A 24,496-nucleotide genomic window follows, 5' to 3' on the forward strand; every position below is an offset into this window, starting at 1 on the left:
CCAAAGCTCGCCAACATGGCGGACCTGGAGGCCGTGCTGGCCGATGTCAGTTACCTGATGGCCATGGAGAAGAGCAAGGCTACCCCGGCCGCCCGCGCAAGCAAGAGAATCGTCCTGCCGGAGCCCAGGTACCAGCTGCCCCGGCCGGCACCGGCCCCAAGCCGCCGCCCCCTGCTGCCGCCAGCGACTCCCTCCTTCCTGGAGGGTCGGGCACTGAGCCTCCGCTGCCCCGGGGCGGGTGACACAGCGGAGCAGGCGATGCGGGGTCGGCCTCGTTGTTCCAGTCTCTGAAATGGGGCATCGGAGGGCCGGTGGGGGCACTCCGGGAGAGAGCGCTCCAAAATGCCCGGCGGGGCGCCCTACGCGCAGCGAGCGCCCCAGCGAGGGGCTGGTTATGACTTTGCTGGACCAGCTCTATCCCTCTCGCCCCCTCCCGCCCAGCCCTGTCCTGCTCTGTCCCATCCCCGTGGTTCTTCCTGTTGCATTGGTGTGGTCCCCGTTGGTTCCTTTCCTGTCACTCCTTTGCGCTCCATCCTGGTGGCTGCTTCTTCCCGGGCTCTGCGGTCCCCCTTTCCAACTCCATCTCTAAGCTCCCTCTGGGCCGCTTACCTGGGGACTGCAGGCTTGTTGCTTATTGTCCGAGGTAAACTGCTGTTTTCAGTGCTTGCTCTTCTTGTAGTCACTAAGTCTAGTCGCCTTCTTAGGCTTCTCTTCTATTTTGTGCCCAGGCAGGATTTTGACCCACTCAATATTCTTTTTGGTGCGAAGTGTGTCACCTGAGCTGCTTTCCTCAACTGGTAGATCTACTGGTGGCATTTCATTAAAAAATTGAAACAGGAGTCACTTAAAAAGGCACTTGAACGGGTGATTCCAGACAGGAATTTGTTGTTAAATTATCAAAGGAGGGCCCGATTGAATTGGCGAGGGGCTCGGTGGGGTCCATACCAAGTTGCAGTTTTCTCTCAAATGATTTATTATTAAGGAACTAGTAAAATTTTCTTGCTGGTTCATATCATCAGCACTTCCGCAGAAAAAATAGTTCGTCAGGTTAATAGTGAGTTTTAAATAGTGTATCAAGGCTTCAGTGATGGATTTTTTTTTTCCTCTAGCTCCTTTTTCCTAATTAACACCATTATGAGTTGTACAGCTAATGCGGTTTCCTTGATGCTAAATAGCTCTTGGAATTGATGCTCAAAAGAGGCATTTTCTTTATGGTGAATTTGAAACCATGCAATTCTGTAAAATATTGGAATCTAAACCAAAGTTACTGTCCATTTGAAATCATCAGTCCTTCAAGCGTTAGGCGCCCAAGATTGCTTAAATGTTACCTAATGCCAAGTGATCATGATCTGATTTTTTTACAAGTCCATCTATGAGCCCTATGATACAGAAAATACCAGTCCCCCTTGTTATTTGTTGTGAAAAGCTAAATTGTGCAAATGAAGACTTGCTTGCTGGATATTTTTGGCCTCCTTTTCCTCCTTAGCCCAGGCCTCTTGTTGGCTTTGCAGGGTGTGCTATTCTTTGATAGGCAATGCCAAGTAGTGAAAATCAGGGCAAAGTGCAAACCTGTCTGCGATGTGGTGAGTTTAACACCCCTATTCCAGAGTGTAGCAGATCTGAAGCTAATTGAAAATATCAGTGCTGCTTTAAAATTTCCGGCAAGTGGGAAACTTATTTAGAGAACAAGAACTCCTATATCAAACCTAAATTTCACTGAAAAAACTACATTTCTATAAATGTGGTAGAAAAAAGCTTAATTCCTTTTTCTCTTGCCTTTCCTAGTGTCCCTCCACCACCCAAAGGCAGGGAGTCCTATAATATGTAGGGTTTCTGTATATACAATTGATAAATCTCAACTCATGGGCAGTTATGTTTTTTGGGGGGTAGAATATAATATTACTAAAATTAGGAACTTCTGTTCAGTTTTATTTTCTTTTTTTCTTGGTATTTGGAACTTAATGTGACTTCTGCTTTTTTAGTGTCCCTCTTAAGAACTTACTTATGCGCTTAGGGTGTTCACTTCCTTGTATGAATGTCTTTGTTTTTCAGTGGTATTCTGTGGTAATGCTTTCTTTTAAGGCAGACTGACAGCCAGCATATTTCTCATGACATTTTAAAATTGAGAAATACCAACCAGAGAGTAATTTTAGGAAACAGCCCTTCAGTAATTGTTATTTTGTTGCTCTTTTTAAAATAGACTCTCGAATTGGGCCATTGGAACCTCCCCCTGAGATTCTAATTTGTTTTCTACTTATCTTAGTGGCTTTGGCTTTAGTTGTGTAATGTAGCTATTTACATAGTAACAGTCACTCCTTGTGCAGTGTTAGGATTCTGTCACATTGAGATTATCAGGTAAAACATCTTGCAAAATTCTGTCTACCACGGGATGGCAGTTAGTAGCCTACCTATTTGATTCGGAGGTTGGGGGTTGGGGAATTTCTAGATCCTGTAAGAAAGTTAACTGTGTGTTAAAATGCCCCAGCCTGATGACTTAAATGGCTGGTATGACTTCACACTTTTGTTAAAAGGGATACGGGTCAAATGTTTTCTGATAAGAGTTTCTATTTCAGCTTCATTATATAGCAAGCCATGTGACCACCAGTTTTTGGTATTCTTGAAAGAGATGTTCAGATTTGTATTTTTAGTATCTGAATGAGAAGCATACATTTTAATTTGCCTTTGGTCTATCACTAGTGATTTTTTTATTTCCAGCAAATTATTTGCAGTCACTATTCTTTGTGCTTCCTTATTTTAGTTACTTTGCCTTTTCCACAGTTTTAAACAGAAGAGCATTAGAACGAAATATCTAGCTAATTTAAATGAAACACTGGGTTTGCAGCTTCCTGCTATTACAGGAGAGTCTCAGAAAATGGAACATTCTGCCCAGGGGAGATTTTGCTTCTCTGAGATGGCAAGAGGCAAACATTTTGTTATGTTGACACATTATTCAATTAACCAATGAGTGCAAATCCTGGAAAACCTGACTCTTTGTCCAAATGGTATAGCTGCTTTAGTTTACTGAAATGTTGTTGGGCTAATGTAGCTGATAATAGGCCCTATTGGGAGTAGTAGACTGTGACCCACAGACTCCCTGTGCAGGCCCAGTTAAAACAGGAGCATTTAGATGTGCAGGCCAGTTGTTTTATGTCACGTTGGAAAAGAAATACTTTTACTTAAGTAAGGTCTAATTCATAAGCAAAGGCCCACGAAAGGTCAACATCTTAAACCTTGGAGTGATTCAGACGACTTTTACTGTAGGCTGTGTTACTCTGTTACTCTTTTTTTAAAAACAGAATGAAATTCCGATGACTTGAAATCACACGTAGTTGAAAGAGGTTGAGTAACGTGAACTTCATCTTTCCCCTGGAGTCTCATTTCTGTTTACTGGACATTGCGAATGTTGGATCACCTATTGCAAAGCTTGTCCTTTCAAAGTATTCGTACAATATGATAGGAAGGTCTGAAACAACATTTTAAAGATTCTTTATAATTTTCTAGGAGGACTGACAGTCCTTAAAGGACATTTATGATACCGTTTATGACATTAATTCAGTACATAATTGTAGAGCGATTTCTATGAGCCAGGCACGGGATACTATGACAAACCCAGCCACAGCCCCTTCCTTCATGGAGCTTATAGACTAGTGTGAAATGCACAGAGTCGAGCCAAGAAGGATGTTTGCTTTAAAGTGTAATTGCTTGAAGATTTTATTTAACCACAAACAAATAGCGTATAGATGACTTTTATTATTCTATATGCATGGAATATAGAATAATAAAAAAGAATGAGTATAGAGTATAGGATAATGCATAGACCACATGATGTTTGGTAAGTGCTTTACAATAATTTGTTAGTGATTACCTTTGAAGAACCATCTAAACATAGTCTACATAGTGATATGGTGGTTTGCATCTTTCTGTTTGTGTAGCCACCGCGAGTGGCCCAGTTTTCTTCTTTAGTGGACATGGAATTTATTCAGTAATTTTCTAACTCCAATCAGTAAGTGGTTGGTGGATAACGTGAAATATTCCTCTCTAGGCTGTAGAGTTTTCTGTGTCTTCATTCTCCTGTACTCATAGCCTAATTTTTAACTGAAAAGTCCATGTTCAAAGCACAAATAGCCTTTAGAAAGAAAGTATTTCTTATTATTGATAGGAGTAGTTCTCTGAGTAAGACAGCAGTAGTGTTCTTGCTTCTTTTTCATTAAGGTACAAATTCAAAACATAATTGGTTCTGACCTTTCAGTTATTACTTCATTCTTGGTCCAAGTTAACTTGTGCCAGTGACTTGAAGATGCAAGGAGTGCGTGTAGTTGTCAATTCTTAGAAATGAATGTTCCGGTGAAATCTGTTTTGGACGTAGAATCTGCCAAAGCCGAGCATCGTGAAATGCTTCGAATCGAGAGCCTCATAGATCTCTCTGAGGTACAAGCAGTTCCAGCTTTTACACGCGATGTGTTCTTAGAGACAGCCTCTTAAAGTGTTTCCCCAGTACACGGAGTTAGACTTTGCCAAACATCTGTTTGGACAAGGATGGAAACTATCAGACGAAGGAGGTGTCAAGGCTAGAGGAAGGGAAGCGCAGGTCTTTTTCTGTCAGTGGCTGGCCAGCAGAGTAGTGAAATGCAAGATAGTATTAAATAGCTAGTAGGACGCCTGGCCTCCCTAGGGTCCCCGGAGCCCTGGCAAGCGAGAGAGAAGTTTAACCTCCATGATGTAATAATGTAATAACTACCTTTAATTGAGAGCTCATCTTCTGTCAGGCAGTTGACATAATTAGTTCATTTGTCCCCACAATGGTTCCACCAGGTGAGTTGCATTAGCTGCATTTACCAGAAGGAGCAGACACTCAGGGAAGGTAAGGAGCTCAGCCCAGGTGACACCTGACAGTGGCAGAGGCAGGAATGACGCCCAGGTTTTGCCCAGCTCGGGGTCTTTCCCAGCCCAGGCAGGGTCTTGCTGGGCTGCCTCACCAAAAATGAATACCAAACTCCCTCGCGTCTTATTTTGCAAGGAATGGATGAAACTGCGAGACTTTTTATTTGGGGGAACAAATCCTTTTTCGTACTCTCCCGATCGGCTGCTAGTCCTCAGAGACTGATAGAGAACACCTATTCCTCTCGGACCTGCGGAAACGGTCATTATGATTAAGTGAATAAGCAGCTTGTTCCTTATTTCCCATGAACTTGAGGGTTAAATGCCTATTCTGTTTAACACAAGCCATGCAATCCTGCTGGTGTTCGTGAGAAGTTGTGTAATACACCCTCTCACCCCCAGCCTCAGAACAGGATTCCTACTGTCTTCTTGTTTAGGAAAGGGGCCACCTGAGCTGCCCCCTCTCCTTTTTATTTAAAAAAGGAGTCGCCTGAGCTGTCCCCTCCCCTGAATTTTTCATTTCTGGGAAAAGAGTAAAAGGGAAAAACGGTATTTTTGGCTTTATTTGCAATAAAAATCACTTTCTCATTCAAATAATCTTCCTTTGTTAATACAGTCACATATCTGCAGACCACTGTAGGTGACAATATAGGCTGTCTGCATGGCTATCATTGTCTCTTCTTATTCTCTGGACATTGGCAGTGGGGAAATGGAAATGATTAATTTGGCAACTTTTACTCTATTATTGCAGAATCATTTGTATGGTAAGTAATTTGCATGCGAATGGGACTGGATATCCCGGCCCCCCTCTACTTCTCCTATTTCTTACTTTTTTATTCTTCCCTCCCTATTTTTATCATTGATTAGAAGTTACAACCCCTGGGCCCTTTTTGATTGCTCTATGGGTCTAAAATGCAGAATAAGTAATAATGTGGCTCTTCATATCCTGTAAATGTTTCTTCTAATTTTGGAAGCCATCTTTTGGGTCCTCTCTGCTTCCACTGGAGCATACGCATATTTGAATACTTTCTATGTAGGACACTATATAAAGAGCCCATTGCAAAAGCAGTGAAAATATTTTTGCAAAATATTTTGTAAACTATTTTGTGATTGGTAGTTGGTAAAAGTCAGCTTGATCCAGCCTTGGACCTGTACTGTCGTTTGCCACCATTTCCTTCTCCTACAGTCTCAGGAAAAAATGCTGATATGAAAATAGCCAGCCCAGACCTCCATCCTTAGTGCACCAGAAGGCCACTGTCATTGCTGGGCCCCTCGTTTTCCTGTGCCATCCCTACTACCTGCCAAACTGTCCTGTGAGAGAAGGTTCTAGATCAGGAGCCAGACATAAGGATCTGATTCCACTGGCAACTTGCTGTGGGACCTCTGCAAGTCACTTAAATTTGCTGTATTTAGTTTCTCCATCTGTAAAATACAATATCTGTTGCTTTCTGATTGTAAAATGTCCCAATAAAAATCTGCCTTGTGAGCATTTTCTGTCGTGCAGTACATTTGTAAATAATAGGAAACATTAAAAATTACCCATATTGAATTTCAGACATGGATAACTCAAGAAAAAAGATGGGAAGGAATATTAAAAGAAATGATTACAAACATTTATACTATAGGGTTATTGTTGAGATTATGTATAGTGTAAGATACAAGTACACCTTTAAAAAAGTACAACGTAATAGCGAATATTAAGGCAGTCTTGCAAGGAGACCCTGATGCCATGTGCTCTGAGAGAGGAAGGAGTGGGTTTGGGAGGCAGGACTTCTAAAAAGCTGGATGATTGACTGGAACAGAGAAGAGCAATTGTGGAGCCTTAGACTCATAAGTAGGTTAATTGCCCAGATTTCTTAGTTTTCTTCCTCTAGCTGCTTATTGTGGTACTGTGTGTCTAGAACCTTCTACGCATGATACCTCACGCATACTTTCTTTTTTTTCAAATTCTACTTTAAGTTCTAGGGTACATGTGCACAACGTGCAGGTTTGTTACATATGTGTACATGTACCATGTTGGTGTGCTGCACCCATTAACTCGTCATTTACATTAGGTATATCTCCTAATGTTATCCATCCCCTCTCCCCCCACCCCACAACAGGCCCCAGTGTGTGATGTTCCCCACCCTATGTCCAAGTGTTCTCATTGTTCAGTTTTCACCTATGAGTGAGAACATGTGGTGTTTGGTTTTCTGTCCTGGTGATGGTTTGCTCAGAATGATGGTTTCCAGCTTCATCCATGTCCCTACAAAGGACATGAACTCATCCTTTTTTATGGCTGCATAGTATTCCATGGTGTATATGTGCCACATTTTCTTAATCCAGTCTATCATTGATGGACATTTGGGTTGGTTCCAAGTCTTTACTATTGTAAATAGTGCCGCAATAAACATACGTGTACATGTGTCTTTATAGTAGCATGATTTATAATCCTTTGGATATATACCCAGTAATGGGATCGCTGGGTCAAATGGTATGTCTAGTTCTAGATCCTTGAGGAATCGCCACACTGTCTTCCACAGTGGTTGAACTAGTTTACAGTCCCACCAACAGTGTAAAAGTGTTCCTACTTCTCCACATCCTTTCCAGTACCTGTTGTTTCCTGACTTTTTAATGATCGCCATTCTAACTGGTGTGAGATGGTATCTCGTTGCACTCATGCTTGTTTGCTTGCTTGCTTTCCTCCCTTTCTTTTTTCCTTTCTTTCATCTATCCATCTATCCATCCCGTAGGCTCCGGGATGGTGGTATCAGTGCGTAAGAGTTGCAAGCGTGCTAATTAAATAGGTATAACCAGGCAATTAGCAGAGTTGAGTCATTCTTTAGAGGTCTTTGTTTCAGAAAAATGAACCAAAAATCATGATGTAAAAGCAGCTGGCTTCATTGTATTGTGCATAAGGTGATTCATTCCAGTCTTAGACATTAACAGATTGCATGTTAATAAACATAGGATTGTAGTATCTCATGTTTGAAAAGATCTTGGGGGATGTCCAATCTAGTTATGCTTTTTGATGGGTGACTTCCCTTTCTAATATCTAGCCACAGGCATCTTTGATGAGCATCTTTGGAAACTGTTGTATCAGAAAGCTCTCTTGTAATACCTTCTGTGCACTGATCTCTTATTATCCCTTTGTGGTTGTGAGAAACAAGTTTAGTTCCTCTCAAATGTGACAGATCATCAAGTATTTGAAGGCAGCTCCTCTAGCTCAAGATGCCTTTTATAGGAAGCTGTCCCCAGTTCCTTTAGTTGTTCCTCATAATGCACACTGCTGTGTGTAATCTATGCTCATTAGTCTGAACATTACTGAGCCGAGTAAGAATATCAAAATTTATGAAGACCAAAAAGAGATCTGTAAAATTATCATAATTAATTTAGTAATGACAAAGCTAGTAATAAATTCTATTTCAAGTGTGTGTTTGAGTCCCTCTGAAGTTCCATTTTAGGATTTGGTTCCTTGAATGATTTAAAATTCATTATACCAGTTTGCTTAGGGGATGAATATTTTCATTAGTCAGAGTTTGGAAGCCAGGTGTGGGTTACATGTGTATTATGACAACAGCTGCCATTGCTGACTACTAAGTAGGTACTAGGCACTGGTGTTCTTAGATAATTATGGACTAAAATATTTCAGGAAGAAAGTGAGCTTTAAATATACAGAAAATAGTCATAGGATATTAGGGGGTATGTTTCATATAGTCAAAAACATAAAATCACTGTAATCCCAGCACTTTGGGAGGCCAAAGCAGGTGGATCACCTGAGGTCTGGAGTTCGAGATCAGCCTGGCCAACTTGGTGAAACTCCATCTCTACTAAAAATACAAAAATTAGCCGGGCATGGTGGCAGGCACCCATAATCCTAGCTACTTGGGAGGCTGAGGCAGAAGAATTGCTTGAACCCAGGAGGTGGAGGTTGCAGTGAGCCAAGATCGTGCTATTGCACTCTGGCCTGGGTGGCAAGAGCAAAACTCCGTCACAAACAAACAAACAAACACACAAAAAAACCAACCAAAACAACAGCAACAAAAAACCCCATAAAATCCCATTGGCTAGGGAAGACAGCAAACTTCTTCAATGTCAGCAATAAAACTTTCTTGAATAATGTGCTGTTAGTATTCGTGCATTGTATTATTAAGTCAGTCAATTGATCTTTATTATCTTGTTTAGATACTAATATGTCTGGTTATATTTTCAGGTGTATTTCTTCGAAATTTTTCGTATCTTTATTGCCTTTGATAAAAGTTTAAATTAAAAATGAAGCCAGGTATGGTGGCTCACGCCTGTAATCCCAACACTTTGGGAGGACAAGGCAGGAGGATCGTTTGAGCTCAGGAGTTCAAGGCCAGCCTGGGCAACATGACGAAACCCTGTCTCTACCAAAAATACAGGAAATTAGTCGGATGTAGTTGTGCATGCCTATGGTCCCAGCTCCAGCTACTCAGGAAGCTGAGATGGGAGGATCGCTTGAGCCCAGCAGGCACAGATTGCAGTGAGCTGAAATCATGTCATTGCACTCCAGCCTGACAGAGTGAGGTCTCATCTCAAAACACACAAAAAAACAAAGAAAACCAAAAACTAAAAGTTGCATGGAATGGCATTTACACAGCTGTTAAATATTGCAGACTCTCATTTTCCTTTGTGAATGTCGTAAGACCACGATGGTATTTTGGAAACATCTTCTTAAAAAATATGAGGTATTTGGTGGTGGTGGTGGGGTCTATCTTCTATTTAAAATGGAACGAATCCTCATGGCTAAGTAAGATCAAGGGACTTTAATATACATCTTTAACCTGGTCCTACCTTTTTCAAGTGAATTTTCTTTGTCTTTTTTTATATTATGACACCGTAACTGGGAAAAGAATCATGCAATAAATATCGTCATCACCAGGAAGTCTGGAATAGCGTGCAAAATTTCTGTCCTGTCTTTTTTGTTCCATTTTGGACCTGCTTCTTTCTGTTTTGTTTCCAGTGGCAATGGAGAAAAGCTTGTTTTTTATGCAAAACATCCCAATAGTATAGAAGGAAAAAATTGCACAATAGCAGTTTCTAAGCAATGAATGAGAGGACACGTATGTTGGTGACTTTGTTATTCCTCGTCATCCCTCCAATAAAATAAAACCGAGAGTGTTTTTGGAAAGGGATTTGTTAGGGTTTCATCATTTAGTTGACTGGCTTATTAAATTCCACATGGAAAACTAGCTTGACTCTCCACATTTCTGTCCTAATTTAAGTAAGGTGACCTGCTTGATGCTGGATTGATGTTTCAAATTATTGTAAAAATTCAGGCTCCTCTGTAAGAAAAGTTTATTTGGGTGGAAACTCCTTCGTGTGAGATGATCGTTCTAAGTGAAGCATTATGGCCTATGGTTATGACTAGCTGGAGTGGCATAGGTGATGGTGGAGCAGATAGAAAAAGCAGGGCACGTTTGAAGTGCTCAGTGGTGCTAGCCTTTTATAACCCTCTTTCCCTTACTTTCAGGAAACTTATGCTCTAGAACTGGGGTTTGACTTGGGTCAGTATTGAAATGATCTTAGTGAGAGGCCAACTTGCTGGACTTCTCATGTAGATCTGTAGTTATATAGGTTAGCTGATTAAACCCAGTGACAGTAGATGGTCATTTATTTTGTGTTTATTACAGTAGATGGTCATTTATTTAGAGTTTAAGAAAACCCCACTAATATTTGTAGATAGTGTTTTATAGTTTTATATATATTAACTTTTTTTTACTTTTTACAATTGTGCTTGGTAGTAGGTAGAATTTTTTTGTTTGTTTGTTTTTGGGAGATGGAGTCTCGCTCTGTCCCCCAGGCTGGAGTGCAGTGGCGCGATCTCGGCTCACTGCAAGCTCTGCCTCCCAGGTTCACGCCATTCTCTTGCCTCAGCCTCCCAAGTAGCTGGGACTACAGGTGCCCGTCACCATGCCTGGCTAATTTTTTTTTTTGTATTTTTAGTAGAGATGGGCTGTGTTAGCCAGGATGGTCTCAATCTCTTGACCTCATGATCCGCCCGCCTCGGCCTCCCAGGTAGTAGGCAGAAATTTTAAAAAGGAAAAAAAATTACTCCAGCTTCATCCATGTGGAGACATTGAGAGGTATATTTTATGTATTTGAGGACAATTGGTTTTCTCCTTAGATACTAGTATCTTGACTGTGGTGCAGGGAGTAGCTTTCAGCCTTCCAGACTCAGAAACTAGATTTTATTATATCACTGTACTAAGCATCTGTCTCTTATTGTGAAACTCACATAATCAGCCAAGTCTGCCTGACTAAATTATTCTCTTCCTATAGGCCTCTGGTTCTTATTTTAAGATTAAAGACCCTTTTGAGAATCCTACTAAGTGAGAGCCTCCCCCTCCCAAAAGTGCGCTAACTCACTTACGCAGTAGATTTACCTGAAAAGCTACACTATAGCTAGAATGTCCAGTTTGCTACATTGCATTGAACACTGGCTCCTGTAGGAGCCTCCGTGCCCAGCGTCTGTGTGGCTGGAGCTCTCTCTCGCGGGTCGCCCTTGCGGGAAGCAAAATGACCATCAGAAGGTGGTGTAGCGAGCACGGACCCACGTGGATGAGTCAGATGGTTACTTGGGACCGAGTCACCCTCCACAGGGGCGGCTTATGCTGGATGTCCAGTACTTGAAATCCCTGACTATGGGTGGCCTCGGGACAAGTCATCTTTCCGTATTTTCACGTTTCCTGTTGTAGCTGGTGGGCACACCTCCGCTGGCTTTGAGAATATAGTTCATGAAACCACTGCCAAAGCTGCCCAGACCAGAAACCTTTGGCATTTCTCGGCCCTATGTTTGTTGATTTAAAATTTTTGTTCTTAGAGAACAAGCTTTTTTCTTTATTTAGAGATTCTTGGAAATGGCTCCGTAATACTCATCATCTTATTTTAGAAGAAGGAAATTCAGGTTCAGGGAGAAGCTAATTGCTTAAGGTCGTGTTGATAACAAACGGCACAGTTGAGCTTCAAACCCAGGTTTTCTGATTCCAAATTCAGCATATTTTCAGAAAAGCCTTCAGACTGTCTTTTTCCCGGTGAATCTTATTTTATGAGGAGGGGGGGCTCATGAATTTGAGTAGAGGAGCACTGTCAATTTCAGACATTAGTAACACAGTTTGAAAATGCATTGGGTTCATTCAGTAGAGATTATCAACTGCAGGGGTCTGAGGAAGTGCTCCAGTAGCATAATTTCACTGACCATGTTAACTTAATAATAAATACCTTAATAATTCTCTAGAAGAAAAGATGTCATAGATTCCATGTTCAGTAATAAGATTGTTATTAATAATGATGGCAGTGTTGTAACTTGAGAAAACCTCCATGTCATGAGTTCTTAATATTTTCTTACCCCAAACATCTTTTTGTGATTTTAGGTGCATTCTTAATTAAAATTCATCTCCATTCCTGCTGGTGGGTAAATGAGTATCCCTGACTTGAACACATTGGTCAGTTACTCTAGATACATAAAGGATTTTTTTTTTTTTCTTGAGACAGTCTCATTCTGTTGCCCAGGCTGGAGTGCAGTGGTGTGATCTCGGCTCACTGCAACCTCCGCCTCCCACGTTCAACCAATTATCCTGCCTTAGCCTCCTGAGTAGTTGGGACTACAGACGTGCACCACCACGTCTGGCTAATATTTTTGTATTTTTTGTAGAGACAGGATCTTGCCACGTTGCCCAGATTGGTCTCAAACTCCTGGCCTCAAGTGATTCAACTGCGTCAGCCTCCCAAAGTGTTGGGATTACAGGCATGAACCACTGTGCCTGGCCCGTAAAGGATTTTTAATGTTAAAGTTGGCACTCATTAGCAGTTCATTCTAAATTGTGATGGAAAATTAATGGAGCAGTTTGCATATCTAACCCCTACCCAGAAAGGTGGTTGAGCTCAGCTTGGGACAGAGTTATATTTGTCAGGAACACATTAGTAAATCCATTTATGGCTTTTGCCTTCTTCACCTGGTGGTGCGTGTGGAGCTTTTCCTCGTCAGCAGTGTATAGACCTTGTCAGTGTTTGGAATTGCTGCATGAGATGTCAGAACTCAGATCTACTTAACCCTGTGCTCAGAAGCCCAAGTGCAATTGCAGTGAATGTTCTTACACAGGTGCCTTTGGGTCTATGTGTGAGCCTTTCTCTAAGACAGATAGCTAGAAAGAAGTAAGATAGGGGCACATTCTCCTCTACATTTAAGGATAGAGCTGCAAAGAAATTTTATTTTTATTCAGAAGCTTTACTGTTAAGACTAATATTATCTTTAGTTTGAAATTATTTCATATATATTCAGGTAAAACAAAAAATAATGTTATTGTTGGTTAGAACCAAGAATTTAAGTGTAAATGAAGAGATACATGAGGACAAGATAAGAGTTAAATGAAAAGTCTGTAAGATCAAATTTGAATAGGAAGGTTATTTGAAATTCATGATTTTTAAAAAATATATGTACCTATCATCCCCAGTCTTTAAAAAAATCCAAGAAACAATTGCATTTCCATCACGCAGGCACCCCATATACCTATACCTGCACCTGACTCCAGGTGTGGGCGAGATGAGCTTGGAACCTGTTATCTGTTGTATCAGAAAGCGAAGGCGCCATCCAAGAAATGTGGTGGGCACCATCCCTAACAAACTGAGGCCAGAAGAAGGTTCCCACTGGCTAAAAGTGAGACACGCTGAACATCAAAAGAATATGGCTGATACAAACCCACTGTGGTGGGCAGAATGATGCCCCCCTGAAATATCCACATCTTAATCCCCAGAACCTATGAACATGTTCTATTCTATGACAAGGGGGCGTTAGGGGTGTAGGTGGCATCCCAGCAGCTAAGCTGCTGAGTTTAAGATAGATTATCCTGGATTATCTAGGTGGGCCCTAGTGTTACCCCTAGTGGGGCGGAGAGTTGGTGTCAGAGCCATGCAACGTGAGAGTGAGTCAACCAGCCACTGCTGGCCTTTTGAGGAAGGAAGAAGGGGCCATGGACTGAGGAATGTAGGCAGCCTGTAGAATCTGGAAAAGGCAAAGAAATGGCCTGTCTCTTACGGCCTCCATGTAAGACCACAGCCCTACTGACACTCTGACCTTAGCCCAGGGAGGCCCATTTCAGACCTCTGACCTACAGATCTGTAAGAGTCAATTTCTGCTTGATTTCAGCCCCAAGTTTATGGTAATTTATTATGACTGCAATAACAAACCAAGATACTCATGCTAGCCACAAGCGATCCCCAAACAAGACAGAAGAGAACACCTCATTGATCACCACCAGCAGTAGAACCACGCATGGCACCTACCTGTCTCTCAATAGTGGCAATTGAAAAGGTAAAGAATTAAGCGTTCATCCTGCCTTTGCTGTGAAAACTGCTTCTTAGGGTATTCAGAACCTAGCTGATGGTTGGGGTGGTGGGACAGGAATTTTTTTTTTTTTTTTTTTTTTGTGACAGGCTCTTCCTCTGTTACCCAGGCTGGAGTAGAGTAGTGGTGTGACCACAGTTCACTTCAGGCTCAACCTCCTGGGCTCAACTGATCCTGCTACCTCAGCCTCCCAAGTAGCTGGGACTATGGGCACACGCTACCCTGCCTGGTTAAATTTTTTTTTTTTTTTTTTTGATTTTTTTTGGTAGAGATGGGGTTTTGCCATGTTGCCAAGGCTGGTCGAGAATTCCTGGGCTCAATGATCTGCTCACCTCAGCCTCTCAAACAGTTGGGATTGCAGGCTTGAGCCACTGTGCCCAACCAATCAATGAGGGGACTTCTTTTTTTATTTTTTATTTTTTTTTCAGACGGAGTCTCACTCAGCCCCCAGGCTGGAGTGCAGTGGCACAGTCTTGGCTCACTGCAAGCTCCGCCTTCCGGGTTCACGCCATTCTCCTGCTTCAGCCTCCCGAGTAGCTGGGACTACAGGCGCCCGCCAGCATTCCCAGCTAATTTTTTTGCATTTTTAGTAGAGACGGGGTTTCACCATGTTCGCCAGGGTGGTCTCGATCTCCTGACCGTCTCGTGATCCGCCTGCCTCAGCCTCCCGAAGTGCTGGGATTACAGGCGTGAGCCACTACGCCTGGCCCATATTGCAATTCTTAATGAAAATATTGATTAGGCAAAGATCGTCAGTGTATGATGTCACTAAATGAAAGACTGGTGGGGAATTTCAGATGGAGAGATCAGACTGTCACCAACTGAATTTTCTATGTAATTTTTGCATCACTAGGATGAAATAACTGTGTACCCCATATTGTGAGGCGATATAAAGTACCAAAACCATCTCAAAAGTATTCCTGCCCCCAAATGGTGGACTTGAATATGATCGAGTCTTTTGAGGTAACTTTCAGTTTATAGGAAATATGGAGCGAGAGGAACAATGAAAGACCTTATAAGGAAGCAACAGACAGAAAGGGCATCCCCCTTGATGGCTTCCTCGGCTTCCTCATGGGTGTCACTGCAGATAAAGGTGAGGGGTGGGGACAGTCAGGTGCCCTTGATGAGAAGAGATTTAAGAGATGGTGCTATCAGATGAATGTGTGGATCTTGGTTAGATCTGGATTGAAACCCACCAGCTATACAAAAGACACCTGAGTCATGGAAATGTGGTTAGAGACTGAGCATTGGATCTTCAGGAATTATTATTTCCAAGGGGGAGTTGGGAAGTAATAATAGACTGTGTTTATGTGAGAAAAATTTCCGTAATTTTTAGAAATGCAAGCTGAAATAGGCTAAAACGACATATGGTCTTAGATTTGTTATTGACTGATTGATTGATTGATTGATTGAGATGGAGTTTTGCTCTTGTCGCCTAGGCTGGAGTGCAGTGGTGCAATCTTGGCTCACTGCAACCTCCACCTCCCGGGTTCAAGCAATTCTCCTGCCTCAGCCTCCCAACTAGCTGGGATTATAGGCGACTGCCACCATGCCCAGCTAATTTTTGGTATTTAGTAAAGGCGAGGTTTCACCATGTTGGCCAGGATAGCCTTGAACTCCTGATCTGAGGTGATCCTCAGACGAGCCACTATGACTGGCTGAGATTTGTTTTAAAATGCTTTAAAAAATGGAGGTGGGATAAGTTGGGTGGAATGGCTCATGCCTGTAATTCCAGTACTTTGGGTGGCCGAGGCAGGTGGATCAGTTGAACCAGGAGTTCAAGACCAGCTTGGGCAACACACCAAAACCTCATCTCTACAAAAATTAGTTGGGCATGGTGGCACACACCTGTCATCCTAGCTACTTGGGAGGCTGAGGTGGGAGGATCACTTGAGCCCAGGAAAGTGAGGCTGAAGTGAGCTGAGATTGCACTACTGCACTCTAATTTGAGCAACAGAGTGCAACTCTGTCTCAAAAAAAGAGAAAATGAAAAGAAAAAAATGGAGGGTGGGGTAGGGAAAAGTAGCAGATTACAATCTTGGTAACTTCCAGTGAGGTGCTGAGTGATGGGTCTAGGTGTTCACTATATTATATCCTTTTGCATGTTTGAAAACTTTTGCAATAATTTTTCAAAACAGTAGAGAAGATGGCTAGGTGTGAAGATCACAACTGTGTCCCTGCAGGGCCGATGGAAGCCTCAGTTTTCCCAATGTCATGTGTAATAGCACTGGTGACTTAAGATGTACTGTATAGTTTCTATGATGGCATTATACACAGATGCAAAATGTACCGCATCTCAGACAACTTAGATTGACAGGAGGATGATGTGTTTTTTGGAAACTGCATTAGATGACTCAAAAAAGGCTCTGTGACACTGATTACAAAGATGCGGGTAGAGTTTTAAGAGGCTCATTTGCAACCTAAGAGTCCTGACTGATCCAACCGGAGTGGGCAGATTTACAACTTCTTGACCTGAAGGCTTGCCATAGAAGGATGATGAAAAAAATGCAAGAAGGTTATTGAAAAGAGAAAGCACAGTAAGAGATCATCCTTCGGAAAACGATTATCTGTTTACTTCCTGAGTACAAAAGACTTCACTGACTTCATTCAGATCATGGGTCTGTTAAATCACGGCTCTGATGTTTAAATTTAGCAGAAAAAAAAATAACCCATGCTCTTTAAGATAATCTACCCTCTAAGCATACTATCCATGCCTAAGGAAACCTTGCAATGTAAGTCTCTTATTAAAATTATGTTACAGCTTTCTATTTTTAAATTACTTGAATATTAATTTGTGAAAACATTTTAAAATAATCATTTTAAAATAAGTGTTTCATGGCCGGTGCAGTGGCTCATCATGCCTGTAATCCCAGCACTTTGGGAGGCCGAGGCGGGTGGATCCCCTGAGGTCAGGAGTTCGAGACCAGCCTGGCCAACATGGTGAATCCCCGTCTCCACTAAAAATACAAAAATCAGTCGGACGTGGTGGTGGGCACCTGTAATCCTTGCTACTCAGGAGGCTGAGGTAGGAGAATCACTTGAACCTGGGTGGCAGAGGTTGCAGTGAGCCGAGATTATGTCACTGTATTCCAGTCTGGGTGACAGAGCAATACCCTGTCTCAAAAAAAAAAAAAAAAAAAAAGACTGTGTTGCTGTAAACGAGGTCTCGCTAAATAATTACCAACAAGACCAGTGTGAAGAAAAACAAAAGTTTATTAAGAGAAAAATTAATCAAAAAATCAGAGTAAATTGAGAGCTGTAACATATTTCTAGACAGGAAAACTCGACATCACGAAGTTGTCAGTCTCCACAAATTAATCTGTAAATCCAAGACCAAAATTCAAATGAGAGTTATTCCAAATGAGAATTTTAAAGAAACTCACAAGCCAGTGCTCACTCATCTGAAGAAAAAAAATGGGCAAAAATAACCAATACAATTTTGGAAAAGTAAAACAATGGAGATCTGCTCTAATATAAAACGTTCCTCTAGCAACTAAAAAAGTATAAATATTCATGCATAGATGTGTACACATCTCAGTTTGGTTTATGTAAAATACAGGTGGCATTTTGAGTCTAGGAAGAAGAGTGCTGTGTGGTAGCTGTCTATCAAATAAAACCATAATTCCTCCATGTTATACACAAAAATAAATTCCAGGGTATTTAATGAGATAATAAAGAAGCTAAAAATACAAAAAGGGAATATATTCTTATTACTATGGAGTACAGATACTCTGGGCTTTCTTAAGCAAACCCCAAACCTGGAAACCACAAAGGAGGAGATGAATGGATATGAGGACATGAATGAAAAGTTGGCATGTGACAGAGATCTCAGAATCCAAATTAAAAGACAACCGGAAAACTTATATCGCGTGACCTTCTGTGGAGCATGTTTTAGTTTGTAAGTCTGTCTGCTGAGATAGCGTGTGCTTACTAAAATTCCTGACTGGCTCTTGTCCTAGGGAAGAGAGTGGGTAGGAGGCCTGGATTGTGTTTGGGTGTCCAGGAAGTAAGGCAATTTGTATCAAGTGAGTCGCCTGTTTGCTAGTGGTAATTTCATCTGTCAGTCATTGGGAAGGAAGAGTTTGCTTTAAAAATGCCACAGAAAGATGGACCTTAATTTCATGGGTGGTAATTTAGGAATTCTTCTCACATGACTGTAAAAATAAGTCAGTCCAAAAGTGGAGGCTATTTGTGGCCTGGCATTTTTCTGTGTACTACTACTTTTTTTTTTTTCTTAGTGACTGTCATCCATTGTCTGTTCCATTAGATTATTTAGGGCAGGCTAACAGGACTTACACGATCCTTCCCAAGAGGTCCCCTTGGTTTCTGTCACTTCAGCCTCACCCGCGATCCCTTAGATTCTGTCGTTGAGCTGTAGTGAACTGGGTTCTGGGGCACCCTGCAGTTGCCTCTGTGGAAGCCGACTCGTCACACTGTGTTGGGACTGCCTGTGTCCTCTGCTGTCATCGCCTCTGGACATGGGCTCCTTGAAGGCCGGGGATGAGTGGGGTTCACCGTGTATTCTGAGGGTCAGACTCAGTGCCTGGCTCAGGGTAAGGATACAGCACCCATCTTCTGAATGAGCGAATGGGTGAATGAACAGATGAGTTGTCTTTTCCTTTTCCTCCCAGTGAGTCTATATATTTAATAGCCTGTATTAGACATAGCTAATATACCAAGTATTTGACTCTTTTTTTTTTTTTTGAGACGGAGTCTTGCTCTGTGGCCCAGGCTGGAGTGCAGTGGCGCCATCTCGGCTCACTGCAAGCTCCGCCTCCTGGGTTCACGCCATTCGCCTGCCTCAGCCTCCCGAGTAGCTGAGACTACAGTCGCCCGTCACCTCGCCCGGCTAGTTTTTTGAATTTTTTAGTAGAGATGGAGTTTCACTGTGTTAGCCAGGATAGTCTCGATCTCCTGACCTCGTGATCCGCCCGTCTCGGCCTCCCAAAGTGCTGGGATTATAGGCTTGAGCCACCGCGCCCAGCCGTATTTGACTCTTTAGGGACAGCTGTGGCAGAGATTTGATTCTTCAAATGATGCGAGATAAGAAATTCTTGAATTCATTTGAATGTCCAAAAATATTGTATAGGTTATAACATCCTATTTCAACTCCAAATTTGGACAGATTTGGCATAAACTTTATAATTTCATATAACTATAATTTTATAAACTATGAAAAATAGGTTTCTCTAAACAATGCTACGGCAGCTTATGTGACATATATACTAGAGAAAAGCGAATGATTTATTAATGAGTAAGGAAATATACAAATATGAAACTAGAGTCAACGGGGGCAGAAGTAGGGAGGTGGGAGTAAATGCCTAAAATCTTTGGGAGTACTTTTTCTGGAAGTTTTTGATTTGTTTTGAAAAGTGGCTTTGAAAGCTCTGCTTATAGCCATGTGGTAGTTCCGCCGTTATCTGCGGTTTTGCACGTGGCAGTTTCAGTTGTCCGGAGTCAGTTGAGGCCTGAAAATATTACATGGAAAATTCCAGAAATAGATAATTGATAAATTTTAACTTGCATGCCATTTTGACTAGAAAGATGAAATCTTGCACCGTTCTGTCCGGAACGTGATTCCTTTGTTCAAGGAATCCTCAGTGTAGATGCTACTGCCCTGTGAGTCCCTTAGTACCTGGCTTAGGCATCAGATCCTTTGTAACCCTTATTTTATTGAATGGTGGCCCCGAAGCACGTGAATAGCGATGCTGGCAGTTCAGATATGCCAAAGGGAAGCTGCAAAGTGCTGCCTCCGTGAAAAGGTGAACGTTCTCAACGTAAGAGAACAGAATAAATCATATGCGGAGGTTTCTAAGAAGTAGGAATGAATCTTCTATCCAAGAAACTGTGAACAGTATATTGTTAGAATTGTTCTGTTTTATTAGCAGTTATTGTTGATCCCTTACTGTGCCTAACTGATAAATTTAACTTTATCATAGATGTGTATGTATAGGAAAATGGTGGATATAGGATTCAGTGCTATCTGTAGGTTCAGGCATCCACTGGCCTTGTATTTCCTTTTTTAGTCAAGATGATTTGAGAAACTTAGATACCGAGAAACTCTGTGCCTGGTCACTTGAATGGAAAGGCCGTCTTGTTAATGAAAACATGGCTTAAGCTGTTGTAACCAAGAGATCCCAAAATGAGATGGCCCCCAAGCCCAGGCCACACCACAGACCAATTACATTAGACTCTCCCTGGAGAGGGCCAGACACCAAGATTTTTAGAATTCTTCCTAGGTCATCCGAAAGTCTAGGTAAATTTGAGAACCACTGGCCTGGAGTTATTCAGAAGTGACTAGGGAGGGTATTCAGAAGTGACTGAGTTTTGCAGCCCACAGCCATCTCTCATCCTGGGCTTGTGGAACAGCTCCGCCTGCCTCGCTATAGGGCTTTCACCGCTCGGCCAAGCCTTGTGTTATGGGTGTTTCCCACCCAGGAGGAATTGGAGTGCACAAGTTCCTTTTAAGGAGGTGAAGTGGAATTAGCATATTTCACTCACATTCCATTGGCAGGTGCTAGTACAGGTGACTATGTAACTGTACATTCCATTGGTGGGTGCTAGGACACGTGACTGTGTAACTGCACATTCCATTGGTGGGTGCGAGGACATGAGACTGTGTAACTGCACATTCCATTGGCGGGTGCTAGGACACGTGACTGTGTAACTGCACATTCCCTTGGCGGTGCTAGGACACGTGACTGTGTAATGGCAGATTCCATTGGCGGGTGCTAGGACACGTGACTGTGTAATGGCAGATTCCATTGGCGGGTGCTAGGACACGTGACTATGTATCTGCAGTGGAGGTTGAGAAATGTGATATGAATCTGGTTGGCCATCTGCCCTGCTAATTTTTGAGGTGGGAAGGCTTCTGTTATAGGTAGAAGAGTGTAATGGTTACCATACTATCCATTAATTAAAACTATTATTGATTACCAATTATCAACTCTAAAGCTGAACAGAGTTCAACTGACCTCACATATATAATTATGTCATATGAGATAATTATACACATACACACACAGGCAAGCTATGAGCTAGATGCAAAGACTTGGGAGAGGCTTTGGTTTAATTACAAAAGTTATAAAGTTTTACATTTACTAAGCTTTTAGTTTCTATTAATCATGAAGTTGTTGCTCTTTGTTTCACTGTCATTTATGAGCTGTTTAGGAGTGGAAACCCTGCTGCGGGTTACTTTTTCATTTGTTTGGCCTCCCTTGGTGCAAGCTGTTTAAAGAGGCAGAAAAGCAATTTTAGCCAAAATGTATTCCAGTGATGTCAATTGAAATCCTGGGTCATCACATAAAGGTTATAGAATCTGGAAAAAGTTAACGTTAAATAGGAATGTCATTTTTGGTAGGGCAACACATTTTCTAGAGCCCCCTTTTAATTATTTTGCTATATACACTCTTAATTGTAGAAACCATTCTTGAAGAGTTGGGGAAGGCTCAGTGGTGTTGGTGGGTACAGATTTAGTATAAATGAGTTAGTCTTACTCATCTTTCTATATTCTTGTGGCCAGAATACTTCCAGACCCATAACAGATCCTTAGCAAATATTAACTGACACGAATATGCTTATATCATTGTGTAGTTTATTTAGAAAAATGATAGTCTTTCACTCCTTGTGGACATTTCTCAGTAACATGTTGAGTCCTTTGGTATGCAACAGGGTTGAAGGTGGGGGATTGAGTACTAGAATGATTGCTGACGTCTCTTCAAGGGCGGTGGGAGACAGAGACTTCTATCATTAACAGAAAGAATGGATAAGACCTGCTGTGCAGTAACACAAGAGGGTGGCTATAGTCAGTAATAACTTAATTGTACATTTTAAATAACTTAAAGAGTATAATTGGATAGTTTGTAACTCAGAGGATATCGGGAGAACCCGCTCCCGATGTTTAACGTGGATTCTTTTCTATTTCCTAAGTGTCTTGGATGGGTTGAGAAATAAAGGGAAAGAGCACAAGAGAGAGAAATTTAAAGCTGGGTGTCCAGGGGAGACATCACATGTCGGCAGGATCCATGATGTTCCCCGAGCCGTAAAACCAGCAAGTTTTTATTAGCGATTTTCAAAAGGGGAGGGAGTGCATGAATAGGATGTGGATCACAGAGATCACATACTTCACAAGGTAATAAAATATCACAAAGCAAATGGAGGCAGGGCGAGATCACAGGACCACCGGATGAGGTGAAATTAAAATTACTAATGAAGTTTCAGCACGCATTGGCATTGATAACTTCTTATCAGGAAACAAAGGGTTTAAGAGCAGACAACCTGTCTGATCACAATTTATTAGGTGGGAATTTTCCTCCACCTGATAAGCCTGGGAGCACTACAGGAGACCAGGGCTTATTTCATCACTTCGGCTTCGACCATAAAAGACGGCTGAGAGGGCCGTTCATAGGCCTACCTTCAGGGCGCATTTTCTTTCTCAGGGATGTTCCTTGCTGAGAAAAAGAGTTCAGCGATATTTCTCCTATTTGCTTATGAAAGAGGAGAAATATAGCTCTGTTCCGCCCAGCTCACCGGTGGCCAGTTCAAAGTTATGTCTCTTGTTCCCTGAACATTGCTGTTACCCTGTTCTTTTTTTAAGATGCCCAGATTTCATATTGTTCAAACACACGTGCTCTACAAACAATTTGTGCAGTTGATACAATCACAGGGTCCTGAGGTGACATTCATCCTCCTTAGCTTACGAAGAAGATGACAGGATTAAGAGATTAAAGTAAAGACAGGCATAGGAAATCACAAGGATATTCAATGGGGAAGTGATAACTGTCCCTGAAATCTTCACAATTTATGTTCAGAGATTATAGTAAAGACAGGTGTAAGAAATTATAAAAGTATTAGTTTGGGAAACTGGTAAATGTCCATGAAATCTTCACAATTTATGTTCTTCTGCCGCGGCTTCATCCGGTTCCTCCGTTCAGCGTCCCTGACTTCCCGCAACAGAGAAGTGCTCGAGGGGTTGGATACCCCATTCTTCATGACGTGCTTATTTCACACTGAATGTCTATCTCAAGACGTCTCATGTCCCCATAAATATATCTACCTCCTGTGTACCCACAAAAGTTACAAAATAAATAAAGAAAATAAAAATCATGACTGTCCATTGTGGGAAATGATACAGCAGTGATGTACAGCAAGCAGTAGGAACAGAAGTGGGAGGGCTCACCTCTGCAGAGTTGGGGAGGGCTGCATAGTGTTGGTGACCCCTGAACTGGGTCATGGAGTATAGTAGATTTTCATGTGAATAGGAAAGGGCATTAGAGGGAATGGTATGTACAGCGTGATGGAGCTGTGGAAGAGCCTGTGTCTTTCATGAAAGGTGAAAAAATCAAATGTGGCTGCAGTGTGAGAAAGACAACTCCATGAAAATGCTCCCTGTAGTACAGTAAGGGGTTTGGACATTGGGCAAAGCGAGAGGCCCTTGCAATGTGTTTTAATTTTTTTTTGAGACAGAGTCTCACTCACGCTGGCGTGCCATGGTGTGATCTCGGCTCACTGCAGCCTCCACCTCCTATGTTCAATCAATTCTTCTGCTTCAGCCTCCTGAGTAGGTGGGATTACAGGTGCCTGACACCATGCCTGGCTAATTTTTGTATTTTTAGTAGAGACGGGGTTTCACCATGTTGGCCAGGCTGGTCTCGAACTCCTGACCTCAGGTGATCCCCCTGCCTCGGCCTCCCAAAGTGCTAGGATTACAGGCGTCAGCAGCCCTTGCAGTCTTTTAAATGAGATGATTACATGGTCCAATTTATATTTTAGAAAAATTAACTCTTGGAAACGAGGCTACATCCTCCCTGCATAAGGCTCCCTGACCCCAGTCTCTGTCCTCTAATAACACCATAGCCATAAAACATAGTCTCTTCATTATTCCTGATTTAAAGGATTTTGATGAAAAGGCAAATGAATTCTGAAATGATTCTCGTAACTAATTTATTTTTATTTTTTATTTTTTGAGGCAGAGTCTTGCTCTGTCACCCAGGCTGGAGTGCAGTGGCGTAATCTTGGCTCACTGCAGCCTCTGCCTCCCAGGCTTAAGCAATCCTCCTACCTCAGCCTCCCAAGTAGCTGGGATCACAGACACGCACCACCATGCCTGGGTAATTTTTTTATAGTTGTGGTAGAGATGGGTGATATGGTTTGGCTGTATCCCCACCCACATCTCATCTTGAACTGCACTCCCATAATGCCCACCTGTTGTGGGAGGGACCTAGTGGGAAATAATTGAATCACAGGGGTGGTTTCTCCCATACTGTTCTTGTG

The 24,496-nt window shown here is 42.1% G+C and overlaps 1 protein-coding gene across 3 annotated transcripts in view; it reads left to right on the forward strand.

The window, feature by feature from the left end:
• Window positions 1-2: 2 nt before the first annotated feature.
• The window catches only part of GRK3 (G protein-coupled receptor kinase 3), a 164,531-nt gene continuing 140,037 nt past the window's right edge, over window positions 3-24,496 (forward strand). For 2 of the 3 annotated variants that reach the window (XM_023190665.2, XM_023190666.3), the window contains exon 1: window positions 7-128. In XM_023190665.2, coding sequence (XP_023046433.1) covers window positions 16-128 — 113 coding nt within the window. In that variant the 5' untranslated portion in view covers window positions 7-15. Of the gene's footprint in view, window positions 129-24,496 lie in introns of all 3 variants that reach the window. The other variant, XM_023190667.1, reaches the window with a different exon arrangement.

The sequence above is a fragment of the Piliocolobus tephrosceles genome, chromosome 19 (assembly GCF_002776525.5).
Source record: "Piliocolobus tephrosceles isolate RC106 chromosome 19, ASM277652v3, whole genome shotgun sequence".
NCBI lineage: Eukaryota > Metazoa > Chordata > Mammalia > Primates > Cercopithecidae > Piliocolobus > Piliocolobus tephrosceles.